Below are 14692 nucleotides of genomic sequence, written 5' to 3'. Positions count from 1 at the left end.
TCCAAGCCAGAGGGAATAGTGCCTTGCACCCTATAACTCAGTGGTGAGAGCACGTATAGTTCACAGCCTCACACTGCCTGATTTGGAGCAGGTACTTGAATGCTGGTCTCCCATGTCCCAGGTGAGGGGCCTAACCATGGCACTATAGGGTGTTCTGGGGTGATGGGTAGGGTTGCCAACCCTCCTGCTTTCAGCAGGAGTCTCCTGGAATCGCGCTCTCTCTCTCTCTCTCTCTCTCTCCCCCAGTGGCTACTTCAGCCAGACTCCAGATGTTGGGCACTAACAGGCTGGCGTGGCAGCGGAGTGAAGGCAGACTCCACCCTTACCTGCCCTGCGCTGCTCCCGGAAGTGGCCAGCACCATTCCTGTGGACCCTGGGAGTGGGGAAGGGGGTTGCCACATGCTGCCCCCTTCCCTGAGCGCCAATTCTGCAGCTCCCATTGGCTGGGAACTGCAGCCAATGGGAGCTGCGGGGGCGGTACCTGCAGGCAGTGGCATGCGGAGACACCCCCCCCCCCCGGCTCCCCCTGGCTAGGAGCTGCTGCCAGAGGGATGTGTCGGTTGCTTTGAGGAGCTGCCCGAGGTAAGTGTCGACCCCCTGACCCCTCCTGCACCCCACCCACCTGCCCCAGCCTAGAGCCCGCACCCAAACTCCCTCCCAGAACCTGCACTCCCTCCTGCATCCCAACCCCCTTCCCCAGCCTGGAGAAAGTGAGTGAGGGTGGGGGGGCTCAGAGAAGGGGGCAGGACAGGGGCGAGGCCTCAGGAAAGGGGCGGGGCAAGGGTCTTTGGGTTTGCACGATTAGACAGTTGGCAACCCTAGTGATGGTACCCCCTTCCTGCCTCCCTCAGCCCACTAGCTAGTGGTTAAAGCCCGCACCAACAACGTAGGAGACCTAGTTTCAAATCCCCACACTGCCAGCTTTGAAGCAGGGACTTGAAACAACATCGTCCACCTCCGAGGTGAGCGCCCTCATCACTGGGGCCTGGGGAAGGGGGTGTGCGTGCGTGCGCTTTTCTGTGTCTCTCCTGTTGAAGCTGCTTCACTTAGTCCAGTGATGCCCAAACTTTTCCTGCCGCGTCCCCCCCCACCTTACTAGTAATGGAAGCTGTCCGTGCCCCCTCCATTACTGCACGGCTGGCTCAGCAGGGGAGTCGAAGGTGGAGCTGGGGACAGAACTGACGCTGGGGGAAGGCGCTGGAGCTGGAGGCGGAGCTGGCCTGGGGGGCAGAGTGGGACTGAGGGCAGAGCTGGGCTGGGGCAGAGTGGAGGTGCAGCTGAGGGCAGTGCAGGGATGGGGTGCAGTGACGCTGCAATTGGGGTGGGGGAAGAGTAGGGGGCGGAGTTGAGCTGCGGCTAGGGGCAGAGCTGGACTGAGTGGCGCCCCCATAGGGGTTGGTCTGGGCCCTGCCACGTGCCCCCTCGAACATTCCTCCATGCCCCCTCAGGGGTGCGCCCCACAGTTTGGGGACTATTGACTTAGTCATTGGCGCAGGGACTGGAACCTGGGTCTCCCAGGAGCGTTTGCTAACCACTGGCTATAGTGTAATTTTCGCTCACTGGCCCAATGACTATTCAAGTATTAATACAAAGTGGAACTGCTCCAAGAAGCGGGATTAAAAGAGATCCACCCCTGAGTCATAGAAATGTCAGCAGGAAGGGACCTCAGGAGGTCATCTCATCCAGCCCCCTGCATGCGCAGGATTGAGTATACCTCCATCATCTCTGACAGTCATCAGCTGGGGCCTCATCAGTGCCACGTATGGTGGAAAAATCATCGCCCATGTCTTACCTACGACACCCCTGATAATAAGGACACTACCCTATAGCCGAGTGGAGGGAGCATTCAGAGGGGAAGCTCTGGGTTCAAGACCTGGCTCTGAATCAGGCAGTGCTCTGAACACTGGCCTATTGTGTATATGGGAAGGCACAGATACCACCCTCACGAGTGTCTGTAAAAAAGGGCTGACCTGGCTCTCTTTGGGGCAGGCTAACACCCACAGCCCTCACCATTTCCTAGTGGTACCTTAGGGTAGCTGCCCGCTTAGCTTGCTGGTTTCTGTGAATCCCTTTTTTAGGCACTTATCCCTCCCCATAGATTATATAGGGAGACTGAGCACCTAACTATTAGAATCAATGTGCGGCTAGAAGGGACCTCAAGAAACCATCTAGTCCAGCCTTCTGCACAGGGGCAGGACTCAGAATACTTTGACCACCCCTGACAGGTGCTGGTTGTGGCTGTGGATTCCACTAGGTAGCAGGGTGCCTAAATATTAGGCTTTGTAGTTCTGAGCCTTTGGTGGATCTAGCCCAAAACATTTTGAAGATAAACCATTCTGGGCACCACAAAAAATTATAGAAACCTGCCGCCCCTGGCCACAGCAGAGGCACTGGGCTACTACATACCCACCAGGTTCCAGACGGTTTTTTTTAGGCATAGCTCACCCATGTCCTCTGCTGCCGCTACCCATATGCTACCCTGGCTATGCTGCTGTTTATACTCATGCTAGCTCACGGCAAGTTTGTGTCGCTGTAGCCATAGACTTAGGTGATAGGAAAGGCAGAAATCAAATTGGCTCAAATCATTGTTAAGCTTTTTAAGGGACGATTCCACTGTTTTCCTATTGTGCATTCTATAGGTGGATAAATATGCCCTAGAGCTTAATTAAAATTGACAAACATTAAGAAATACCTCAATGCCTAAACTCCTTTCAAACTATGGATATCTCCTAGCTTGTTCCATGGAAGCTGCCATTTGCCTGCTAGAAACATCTTTCACCAGCAGAAGTTGGTCTAATAAAAGATATGACCACACCACCTTGTCTCATCTCCTAGGATCAATATGGCTGCAACATCACTGAAAACAGTAAGGTACTCATTCTTCATTGAAATTAATAGAGAGATTGATCTCAAATGGAGTTATCAGATACTATTCAATATATATTTTTACATTTTTTAAAATGTACATGGAATTTTAATTTGACTCTTTTTTTCCAGACCACATCCAAGAATTTCTCTGGCTCAGAAATGGTGTGATTGTGATTTTTTTTCTCATTTGCTGTCTCTTTGTCCTGATTTACCACAGTATGGACTGCAGGATTTGGCCCTACAAGCCTAGCAAAATACAGGGACTCTGCTACAACGATGAGGGCACATCAGTACCTAGCTACAGAGGAGCACATGCTCACTTGGCCTAAATTGACATAGCTCCATTGGCCTCAATTTACATCAACTGAGGACGTGTCCCAGCAAACCATACATCATAGTATGCCACCAATTGTATCTACTCTGATGCTACAATAGCCTGGTTCATTGCAGCTGGTTTTTTAAAAAAGCACCTGGGATATTCTGATGGGCAGGGGGGCTTCTTCAGTTTCTCCCCTTGAAGCTGTTCAACTGTAGATAAATAAAACATTTTGTAACAGGGACTGGACTTGGGATCTCCCACATGGGGGCCCTAACCACTAGACAATCTCGCTCCCTGGCCCAGTGAGTATTAGGCATTTAAGCTGCCTGATTGCAGGTGCCCGTTCATGGATCGCTAAGCAGAGCTAGGCACCTCCAGGCAGCCCAGTCTTAGAGTGGCAGGGCTTAGCACAATCCCCCCTCTGATCAGCATCTCCAGTTGGCTAGATTAGGCAGCTCCATGCTTAGCACAATGGCTTTTGTGGATCACATTCTAAAGTCCTCCCTCTCTCTTCCCATTCACTGTCTAGAGAGCCTGGTTGCCTAACTCAGCTTTGAGGATCACAGTGTTGTTCCTAATTTTCTACACAGCTAAAGTAGGCACTGTGATGCTCAGCATTGCAATGCCTAAGTCCCTTCAGGGGTCCCACTCCTACTGCCCTCATTTTTACAAGTGGGGAAACTGAGGAACAAATTACCTCTCTTTCAGAGGGGCTGAGCACCTGCAGTTCCATTTGGCTTTGACAGGAGCTAGGGTTGCTCAGCACATCTGAACAAGGCCTAATCTAATTTGTTACTAAGGGCTTGTCAACACAGGGAAATTTTATGTTACAGCAGTATAATTTAGGTGGATGCTGATTCTGGTACAGAGTGCCTTTTTTCAGTATAGCTTAAACTCCTTCCTAAGCAATAAGCTAAACCACAGAAAAGGTCCCTCTTAAACCAGAATAAGAGCATCCACCTGGGGGCAATACTTGTATAACTACAGCAGTTTAAATTCACATCTTATGCTATACTGAAGTATATTTCCCACGCAGACAAAGCCTCATGCTCTTTGTATTTTTCCATTGTATGTATATATACCACATAGTAGCAAATATATAATCCCCCTCCAAAAATGCTAACTTAAACAGTTCTGCATGCATTGAATGACTTAGCAGACTTTAAAGAGGTCTTATGAAACTGAGTTTCATAACACTTTTGTGGTTTTAAAGGGCAAGATGAAATGGATGAGAAAGATATCAAGTCCTTGAAGTTTTGAAGATAACACTGAAAACATGCCTGAGAGCAAAATGAGTAGTGTTGCTTTCCTGAATCTGCAGGCATCCTGAAACAAAAACTTGGAGGGTGAATGACCTCAGTTATCTCAGTGGGCGTTACACCTCTTATAATCACTTATAGATTTCAGCATCAGTTTAACTGTTTCATAGGTAACAGTTTCAACAGAAACTTCTAGTTAAAGTACTTACTCCAAGACTCCAAACTACTTTCCTAGGTGCCAAACGGGTTCATGTCTCAACTAGCTGTTAAAGCCACCAGCTTCTTCATCCAACTACAGATATGCATTGTAAATATAAAATCTGAATTTATGGGACAGTATAAAATGAGTTTATCAGGCACTAGGGTTGGATTGTACCAATTCATCACATTTACTAGCATTTTTATATCAAGCTGCCACATTTTTTTCTAGTCTGCTCTATCATGGTAGCACAGACTCCAGGCTCACAATTTAGATTTAGCTTGCAATAGATTATGAAGGGTCTAGCTACACAAGTGAAAGGCATTATTTACTATTTAGTACGTTACATCCAACCACAACAGTGGATTGCATATTATGTAGTGCTACAAACATACCCAGCATTTTACAAACATAGGGCTCAATCTTGGCACTACTGAAGTCAGATTTTTACGGTTGACTTCTTTGGGATTAGGATTTAGCCCATATAGAGAAATTCCCTGCCCCCAACGGATTTGTGATCTGAAACAAAGAGGACACTGGACTACATATCTGAACATAGTGTGGGGATTATTGAGAAGTAAGGAGGGATCATATTTGAAGAAATGGAGGCTAAATGATTGGAAGGACAAAAGTATTGGCAAAGTATGACCCAGCCTACGCCAGGTGCAGAGGGCAGCATATCAAAAGACACAATGCCAAGAATGCAGAAAGGAGACAGATGAATAGCAGGCAGAGGCATGGTAGCCCCTTGTTTGTCATGACAAGGAGCCTGAATACGAAGTGACTTGAGACAGGATGTCAATGGAAGTACCCACTGACAGGGGTAATGTTTGTAGAGCAGGAAAGATAACTTCAGCTCTGGTATCTTTTAAGAGATCTGAACAAGGAAGCAGGCCAGACAGGTTACAGTAGTTAAAGTGAGATGACCAAGTCAGGGCAATTGAGCCAAAAACAATGACTGTGAAACGCTTAAGATCAGTGACGGAGGCCATGTTACAAGAATTAAAACAATAAAAATGGGAGATTAGAATACTGCATTTTAACAGAATCCTTGCACTGAAGTAGAGTTTAAAGTACATAATGTCTTTACAAGAGGCACTTATATTTGAAATTGTCCCTTCAAACTTCGCTTTGTTTACTATCTAGCATTTGAAATATAATTGTAAATGCAGTTTCAAACAGACCCAGACTTGTATAATACATGCTAATCACTACAGAATAATGTGGCCTGTGATCTTTATTTGTAATACAAGTAATCATGATACCAGGAAAGTTTTTTTTAAGCTCTGCTCTATGATATTTAAATGAATTTGTTTTTAACCATTCATAGCTGCAGCAGTCTATGAGGAATATATGAGCTAAGTAAATACAGTGTATTTATATTTCCCCCCTACAGATTACAACGATCATCTTTTTGATATTGGTTACTATCTAAAAGCTGGCAATTGAATGATGGCAAAGGTCACTTTAGAGAAAATCCGTATTTCAGTGGGTCCTCCTCTTCAACAACGAAGGTTGCTGTTCCAGTATAAAAGGCTTCTCCTGAGACTTCTACTACAACAGCGTTATAGTCCCCACACTTTGCTTCCTGAGAAGAGAAAAGGTTTAGATTTAAATTGAATGGGCATTGAGGGGGTTCTTCGCTGTTTACAAAAGAGCATTACTACACAGTAGGTAGCGGAGTACAATAAAATTGGGTCACCAATGGCACTGCTTCTCTGGGTGTTCCTCAGCTCTTACCAATTGCAGTTACAGTCAGAGGGCTTTTGTTTACTTACAGAGTCACTCGCAGATATAACCCACCTACACCCACAGCTACATCAGTCAGGAGTGTGTTTTCACACCCCTGACCAACTAGCTATGTCAACCTGTCTTTCAAGAGTAAACTAGGCCTTACTGAGCCACACCTTGATAATGGCTTCTATTTGGCACAGGCCAACCTAGCTTGGACTGAGCCATCAGTTAACAGGCAGGAAGTGTATAGCTGCTGTATAAAAGATTTGAAATAGCAGCCTATGACGACTTCTGCGGGGAGCTCCAGGAAGGCAAGTCAAGTCAAGGAAAGGCTCCACTATTGCTGCAGGAACAGAAATCACAGTTTAAGGCTGTGTCTACACTAGAGGCCTCACAGCGGCACCAACGCAGCTGCGCCGCTGTAAGATCTCTCGTGTAGCTGCTCTACGACGATGGGAGAGAGCGCGCCCGTCGACATAATTAAACCACCCCAACGAACGGCGGCAGAACAAGCTCTCCCGCCGATATAGCGCTGTGCACACCACCACTTATTCCGGCAAAACGTATGTCGCTCAGGCGTGTGTTTTTTTCAGCCCCCTGAACGACATAAGTTTTACCGACATAGGTGGTAGCGTAGACATGGCCTAAGATCGTGCGGTTTGCTTATTGGTTTTGTTAATCAATAGTTTTGCACTTTAAATGGAACTGCAGTTACCTCTGGCAAGCCTGCCTCAGACACATGGCTCCTTCCCTTTCCTAGTCCAATAGTTGTTGGGGAAATTTTTCTGACATTCACAAGCTTTCCCATCCCAAGTTCAACCCAATTTTCCTCCTTCCAATGTATGCAGCCTCCTATGTCTCTCTCTAATTGTTACTCAGCTGAACCTAATCTTCTTTGTAAATCACTCCCACCAGCCCATGTTGCTGGTGCTCTTCACTCAACTCCCTCCAATTCAGAAATCTTTTTTTGGAGAACAAGTGCCCAGAAGGCAAGATTCTAGCTGTAACCATACGAAAGCCATACAAATATTGCTCTCCTCTGATGAGGAGCCTTTGTATATACAGTGCAAAACTGCACTGGTCTTTTTTCCTTTCACTTCGAGTTCATCTTTGATCTGGAGTTGGCTGTCACCCCCAAGTCTCTTTCAGCAGTGCCACTTCTTCGGTTTGTCACACACAATGTCTGTTTTGGATTATTCCGCCCCTGCCCCCATTTGTATTATTTTCTGCCTATGTTCCTAATTATTTTAGGTCTCTGAATTATTCCTCCAGCCTCAGTTCCTTTCAATTTTGTATCATCTGTGAATTTCATCATCATACTGTTTATTCCTTTCTGTATAGCCTATGATCATAATGGAAAGATTACTGTGTCAGGTGAATCTTCGTCCCTATTTATCCATAACACACTGCTCTCAGACACACAATCTGTCAAGACTTGCAATCTCTGCTCAAAACAGGCCCAGGACTGAAACTATAGGGATGCTACAGATCAGAAGTGACTACAGTGGCAGAGCTGTCTGTAGACAGTGCAACTATGCCTGGTTTAAGCCTGTGCTGTTAGTTCCTCACTGGCATGAGCACAGAATTCACAACAAACACCTTAAAATACACAGAAAAGAAGAGGTTTGCTGCTTGCCTTCACTGCTTTTCCAGTGAACAAGGAACCAGTTGAGCTGCTTCGAAAGGTTCTGGTCTGATTCAGCTGGATGAGTCCCTTATGGTATTGTAAGGCAATGCGAGCAGTTACGCCTGAGCCTGTCGGACTTCTGTCGACCTAAATTAAAAAATAAAATGTTCGTTAGCTTTTAATTTTTCTCTTTTATTACAAAAACACGAAAAACGCCTCCCCCTACAGTCCATAGCATTACAGACATTGGCATTTCCTAGCTCTGGGGTTCTGTAAATAGACAGGCTGAGAGAAGCACAAAAGAAACTAAGTGGGTTCTGGCACTTTTAGACTATGATTCTGTTTGGCAAAATACTAGGAGTGAGGGATCCTAGTTTGACAATATTCATAATTACTACTCAAGTATTAAACCTTCATGTTACTTTCAGGTCTGTAACACTTGCAGATAATCACTAACAGAATCCAGAGCAACTAAATTCTCTCGACTGGTATTCTCTGGATCATTCCTATGTGACAGTTGGGAGAGTCCTACCTACTAAACTCATTTTTAATCCTTACTGAAAGCCTCTCTCATGTTTTCAGAAATATTTACCTGCTTTCATTCTGTACTGAAATAGTTTACTGTTAAGGAACAGATGACACTTCAAAGACAATGCCTTTGCAGCACCGTGAGAGAATTTAACTCATTCTTAATAGACACACAGACCAGGCATTACTTATCTTGTATCTCTTAAAGTAGCATGTTTTCATACCTGTGCATCTGCAAACACACAGATGTTGGTTGTTGGTTCATCACTAAATGCATCTTTTCCATCTGTTAATATAGTACCGTAGAGGAAAGCAAGCTCTTCGTTATCAGGGTGATGAAGTTTAAACTAGGAACAACACACAAAATGGATATACAGACATATACAACAATCAAATATTTTCAATGAAATTGCAGTAAGATTTTTTCAAGATGACCGAGGTGGGCGTGCACACAGGTATAAATGTGCCATTCTAATGACTCTTGGGCACATTTGTTTCTAGCCCACAGGTAACACAACTGAGGCTCATTAGTGAGGACAACAACTTTTTTATCTTGTGTTCACTTAAGACTACAGACATCGTGGAACTGTGGAATTTCCCATGTGCAACTCAAACCCTCAGGTATTTCTTCAAGATTTGACTTCACTGATTTCCTAAGCTCTGTTCAGGATGCATTTTTCAGGTCTAATATTTGCTTGACTACAAACCATCAGTGTGATGTTGTTGCCTGGGGCTGTACAGGGATGTGTGCATTGAGTGGGAGGTGGGACACGCACAAACATGACAGACATTTAAACAGACTACAGTAGACAATTTGATGCTAGATATGGGCGCTCCTGAAGTCATTAAGAAGACATAAATACAAAATTCAAACTAAAAATATGCTAATATTACACTTTTTAGTAAGATCACTCATTCAGAAGGCAGTACAGTAGACTGGAAACAGCAACTCCAGAGTCCTCAGCCCTGGCTCTGAATTTGGATTAGGGCTAGTCTACACTAGAATGGCTACAGCGAGGCAGCCGTACCGATGCAGCTGTGGTACGAGTGCAGACACTCTATGCCAATGGGAGAGAGCTCTCCCGTTGGCACAAGTACTCCACCTCCCTGAGCAGCGGTAGCTGTGTCGGCGGCTTTTCCATACCTCGAGCGACTTAAGTTATAGCGAAGTAAGCGCAAGTGTGTACAAGCCCTTAGTTGAGGCACACTGAGATGAAGAGGTTTCCCTAACAGTAAAATGAGGATAATAGCTGCCTACCTTATATGGGTGTTGGAAAGACTAATATTTATACAGAGCTTTGAAAATGTAAATTGCTAGAAAGATGCTAAATATTATTTGGGTATTATGATGGTTAAAACAGAGCCATTTGTGACACAAAGCATCTGTAATTCGGTATTGTGCTAAGACAACTAAAGCATGGGAAATATAGAACATAGTTGAAACTTTATGGCTTTTTTCCCCTTAAAGCGTGATATAGAAACTGTGTCAAAAAAACACAGAATATTGATCACACGGAGAAGTTATAACATAACATCTTCCACAGTGAAGAAAACATTAAATTAACCTGCTATGAGTAATGCCCAATTCTACAAATAAATGATTTGCATTCAGCACCTAATGTGTCGGGCGTGTATTTGATAGGTATATGGCGTACACGCCACTTAATCTTGCTAGACACATCACAAAACACAACAATGCAGTTGCTTCACAGTAGTGTATGCTGAGACCTAATGTGGGAGGCAGACTATGCCACACAGGGGGGAGGGATAGCTCAGTGGTTTGAGCATTGGCCTGCTAAACCCAGGGTTGTGAGTTCAATCCTTGAGGGGGCCATTTAGGGATTGGGGCAAAAATTGGGGATTGGCCCTGCTTTGAGCAGGGGGTTGGACTAGATGACCTCCTGAGGTCCCTTCCAACCCTGATATTCTATGAAAAACCAACCAACAAAACAAAAAGAATCTATGAAACCTGCCTACTGGAGTATTCTTATGCCGTCCTCTGAAGCAGCTGGTGTTGGCCACTGTCAGAGACAGGATACTGGACTGGGTGGACCTTGGTCTGATCCAGAAGGGCAGTGCCTATGTTTCCTGAAGCAAGTTGTGCTGTGTGTGTTTTCTGCATTTTAAAAAAATTTGTATTTGCAGCTGGACACAAACTCCCCCACTTCCAGCACCTCTGGCTATCTGGATTATTCAACACATTTCTAGCAATATAATCAACAGTTTAAGTTAACTAAACTGTAAAATTACATTAACAGGGCAAGAACAGTCACACCCATAAACACCTGAGAAAGTCTATTATGATATTTACTCTTTGTTTTAAATTCCAGGTATAGAATTCCAACGTCATGAATAATCTCCTCTAAGAAAAACCCTGCAATATTACTACGTTGTTAGAAAAGTATTTGGGGTATGTTGGCATCTTCTGTACCTGTCTCTTTACTGCTTCTGTTACTGCACTTGCTGCATCTACAAGATCCTGAGTCTTTGAAGAACAAACATCTAATCCCAATCTCTCAGCACTGAGAAAGGCATAGAAAGCACCACCATATCCAATATCGACCACCACCTTCCCATGGCCAGGAACATCAACGGTCACATCTAAACAGAACAGGAGAGAGGGAAAAGCAAACAGAACCGTGCATGAACATATATGGCTAATATTATCTCCCCCCCCACCCCAACCCTCTCAACACAGGAAACCAAATTTTATCCTAATTCACACCCCAGTGCAACGTTGCTGATTTTAATGCAACTGTTAGCATAGTAACAAGGATAATTTTGTGTAGCACTTTGACAAAGGATAGAGGTAAGTGCTGAGTCTTATAAGAGCCTGATCCAACTTCCATTAAAGTCAATGGAAAAACTCTCCTGTTAAAATCCATAGGTCAGTTTGGGTTCTAAATCAGGGAACAATTTGTCCTTGTCCTTGCTGAGCTGAATTTGGCCAACTATACAGACTGTACTCTTTCCAAATTAGAAGTATTAGATTTTTTTAAAAACAATTTATCTCATGCTTATTAATGCAAGATAATGCAATCAGATTCAATCAATTCAGAAGGATTCCAACAAACACAGTAGGGTAAATCAACTTAATTACAGTGTCAGATTTACTTTGAAGTGAGATGTAAATATAGTTAGATGCTAAAGCAAGTGAATGGCACAGAACTCCACAGGAAAGTCAAGGAACACAATGCTAGAAATCGTGTCATGAGTTTCAATCATTAGAAATATTAAAAAACCCAAACCAAAAAACAAACGACAGTGAGTAGACCAATTATTAGATGCAGATATAAAATGGAAACAAGGAGTCTTGGAAAGGAAAGGATGCTGGAGGGCAGGAAGCGGAACAGCTAAAGGAATTAATGCAGTAGCAAAATGAAATAGCAAAACGCAGGAGACCATCAGACTGAAGAGTGTGAGTGACTCCTAGTGTACTTACAGAAGCTGAATATGGTTATGCAATAATGAAGACACAAATTTGGGATAGCATATCATCCTAAAACATTGCAGGTATTGTGAAGTCTCTAATCTATCCGAAGTTCTGCTCTTTTGTTACTTAATAAAGGGTCTCAGAAACATTAGGTAGGTCATCTGCAGAGAGCCCTACAAAGCAGAGTTCTTCATCCTCTCGACCTGGTCACCAATTTCAACATCGGGCAGATCCATAGTCAGGTCTATTCTTCTGTGGAGTCAAAAGTAGGTACAAACTTCATTAAAAAACCCCTTTCCCCACCAAAAGAAAAGGAGTACTTGTGGCACCTTAGAGACTAACCAATTTATTTGAGCAGAAGCTTTCGTGAGCTACAGCTCACTTCATCGGATGCATACCGTGGAAACTGCCAGTGCATCTGATGAAGTGAGCTGTAGCTCACGAAAGCTTCTGCTCAAATAAATTGGTTAGTCTCTAAGGTGCCACAAGTACTCCTTTTCTTTTTGCGAATACAGACTAACACGGCTGTTACTCTGAAACCTTTCCCCACCAAAACATTCACCTGCCTGTCCTCTTCCTACCCTTAATGAGTGGAGTATACAAAGTTAAAAACAAATCATTCCTCTGTTTTCTGGAGTGATCTCAGTAAATGGTATCTCCATAACTACCCTGCAGACCAAGAGACACCAATCTTGGACAAGCTTTCTCCTTCAAACTATTGATGTTTACACAGTCTTAAATTACCCACTCTAATTCCCAGGAATAAGGGTGCACTCAGTTTTGCAGAGCTGGAGGCTGCCAGCCCAATATGGGCTCAGGTGGCAGCATCATGCAGGGCACAAACTATAATCCTTTCTGCAGAAAGTCTGCTGGCTGCCAGAGCCCTGCCACGCCCTTTGATGCTGCCACCTGCTTCCAAAGGCAAGGGGCCTGCACACATGCTTGAAGAAAGAAAAGGAGTACTTGTGGCACCTTAGAGACTAACCAATTTATTTGAGCATGAGCTTTCGTGAGCTACAGCTCACTTCATCGGATGCATGCCGTGGAAACTGCAGCAGACTTTATTTATACACAGAGAATATGAAAAAATGAATTATGAAAATTATGAAAAAATTTCATATTCTCTGTGTATAAATAAAGTCTGCTGCAGTTTCCACGGCATGCATCCGATGAAGTGAGCTGTAGCTCACAAAAGCTCATGCTCAAATAAATTGGTTAGTCTCTAAGGGGCCACAAGTCCTCCCTTTTCTTTTTGCAAATACAGACTAACACAGCTGTTACTCTGAAACATGCTTGAAGCTGGTTGCAGCATCAGAACCAAAGCACCCATAACACCCCTCCCTAGATACCTCACAAATTCACACCGGGGGCGGGGGGGCAGACGTGGGGAAAGCGAGAGCAGGTTTAGTGCTGTTAGTCATGCACACAGTCATCACTTTCACCCGTGGGGGCCGTACAGTCTGGGGGGGGGGAAGAGAACAGGGGCACCCGTCCCCAAGGCTCCAGTGGATGAGGGTCCCACAGAGGGGGGCTCGAGGATCACCCAAACAAGGGGTGCCCCCACACCACGACAGGGGGGCTGACAGACCGGGGCTCAGGCTTTCAGGGGTGCCACACAGGCGGTGGTCACCCCAGGGGGTCCCACAGAGCGGGACTGGGGGATGACCCAGACAAGGGGCGCTCCCACACCACAACTGGGGAGCTGACAGACAGGGGGTCACGGGGTGCCACACAGGCGGGGGTCGCCCCCGGGGGGTCCCACAGAGGGAGGCTCGGGGATCACGCAAACAAGGGGTGCCCCCACACTACGATTAGGGGGCTGACAGACAAGGGGTCAGGCTTTCAGGCGGGGGTCGCCCCGGGGGGTCCCACAGAGGGGGGCTCGGGGATCACCCAGACAAGGGGCGCTCCCACACTACGATTAGGGGGCTGACAGACAGGGGCTCACAGGGGTACCACACCGGCAGGGGTCGCCCCCGGGGGGGGGATCCCACACAGACGGGGGCGCCCCGGCTCTGAGGAACAGGAGCCCGGGGTCTGCCCGCGGCAGGGGCCGGTACCTGCGGCGGCGGCGAAGGCGGGCACGCTGTGGAAGCGGACGCGGCTGCCGCTGCGCTGCCCGTCCCAGGGCACGAAGGCGGTGACGGGCCCGCAGGGGCAGTGGATGGTGACCGCGGTCTCCGGGCGGCTCGGCGCCGGCACCAGGCCGCCGTCCAGGGCGAAGCGGCCCAGCGCCAGCACGGCGTGGCCGCACATGGTGCTGTAGCCCTGGCCGTGCAGGAAGAGCGCGCCCAGCTGGGCGGCCGGCAGCTCGCTGGGCACCAGCACCGCCGCGTACATGTCGCGGTGCCCGCGGGGCTCGTGCACCAGCAGCCGCCGCACGTGGTCCAGCTCCGCGCCCATGTGGCGCCGCCGGGCCAGCAGCGTGGGGCCCGCGGGGCCCGGCTCCAGCCCGCCCGGCACGATGCGCAGCGGCTCCCCGCCCGTGTGCATGTCCACCACGCGCGCCACGGCCCGCGCGCCGGGCGGCAGCCAGCCGGGCGCCGCCATCGCCGCTCGCCCCGCCAGCGCCGCGTGGCGGCCACGCCCAGGCGGGGGCAGGACCAATGGAGCCTGTCGGGTCCAGGCTGGCCACGCCCAAATGGGCGGAGTCCGCCCGACGTCGTGCACCAACGGGGTGCGGCTTGCGCGGTAACCGCGCCCATAAGGGCGGGTGCGCGGCCAA

General features: G+C 47.1%; 1 protein-coding gene across 1 annotated transcript; it reads right to left on the bottom strand.

Moving 5' to 3' along the window:
* Nucleotides 1-5662: 5662 nt before the first annotated feature.
* L3HYPDH (trans-L-3-hydroxyproline dehydratase) lies at nt 5663-14537 on the bottom strand. Its single transcript, XM_073349965.1, has 5 exons — nt 14028-14537; nt 10966-11135; nt 8759-8881; nt 8016-8153; nt 5663-6233 (listed from the first exon to the last, which is right to left on the bottom strand). The coding sequence occupies exons 1-5, from the start codon at nt 14515-14517 to the stop codon at nt 6108-6110; spliced, it is 1047 nt and encodes a 348-aa protein (XP_073206066.1). The 5' UTR covers nt 14518-14537; the 3' UTR covers nt 5663-6107.
* Nucleotides 14538-14692: the final 155 nt, after the last annotated feature.

The sequence above is a fragment of the Lepidochelys kempii genome, chromosome 6 (assembly GCF_965140265.1).
Source record: "Lepidochelys kempii isolate rLepKem1 chromosome 6, rLepKem1.hap2, whole genome shotgun sequence".
NCBI lineage: Eukaryota > Metazoa > Chordata > Testudines > Cheloniidae > Lepidochelys > Lepidochelys kempii.
Note: the sequence above shows the minus strand (reverse complement) of the source record. Positions and strands in the feature narration are given on the sequence as shown.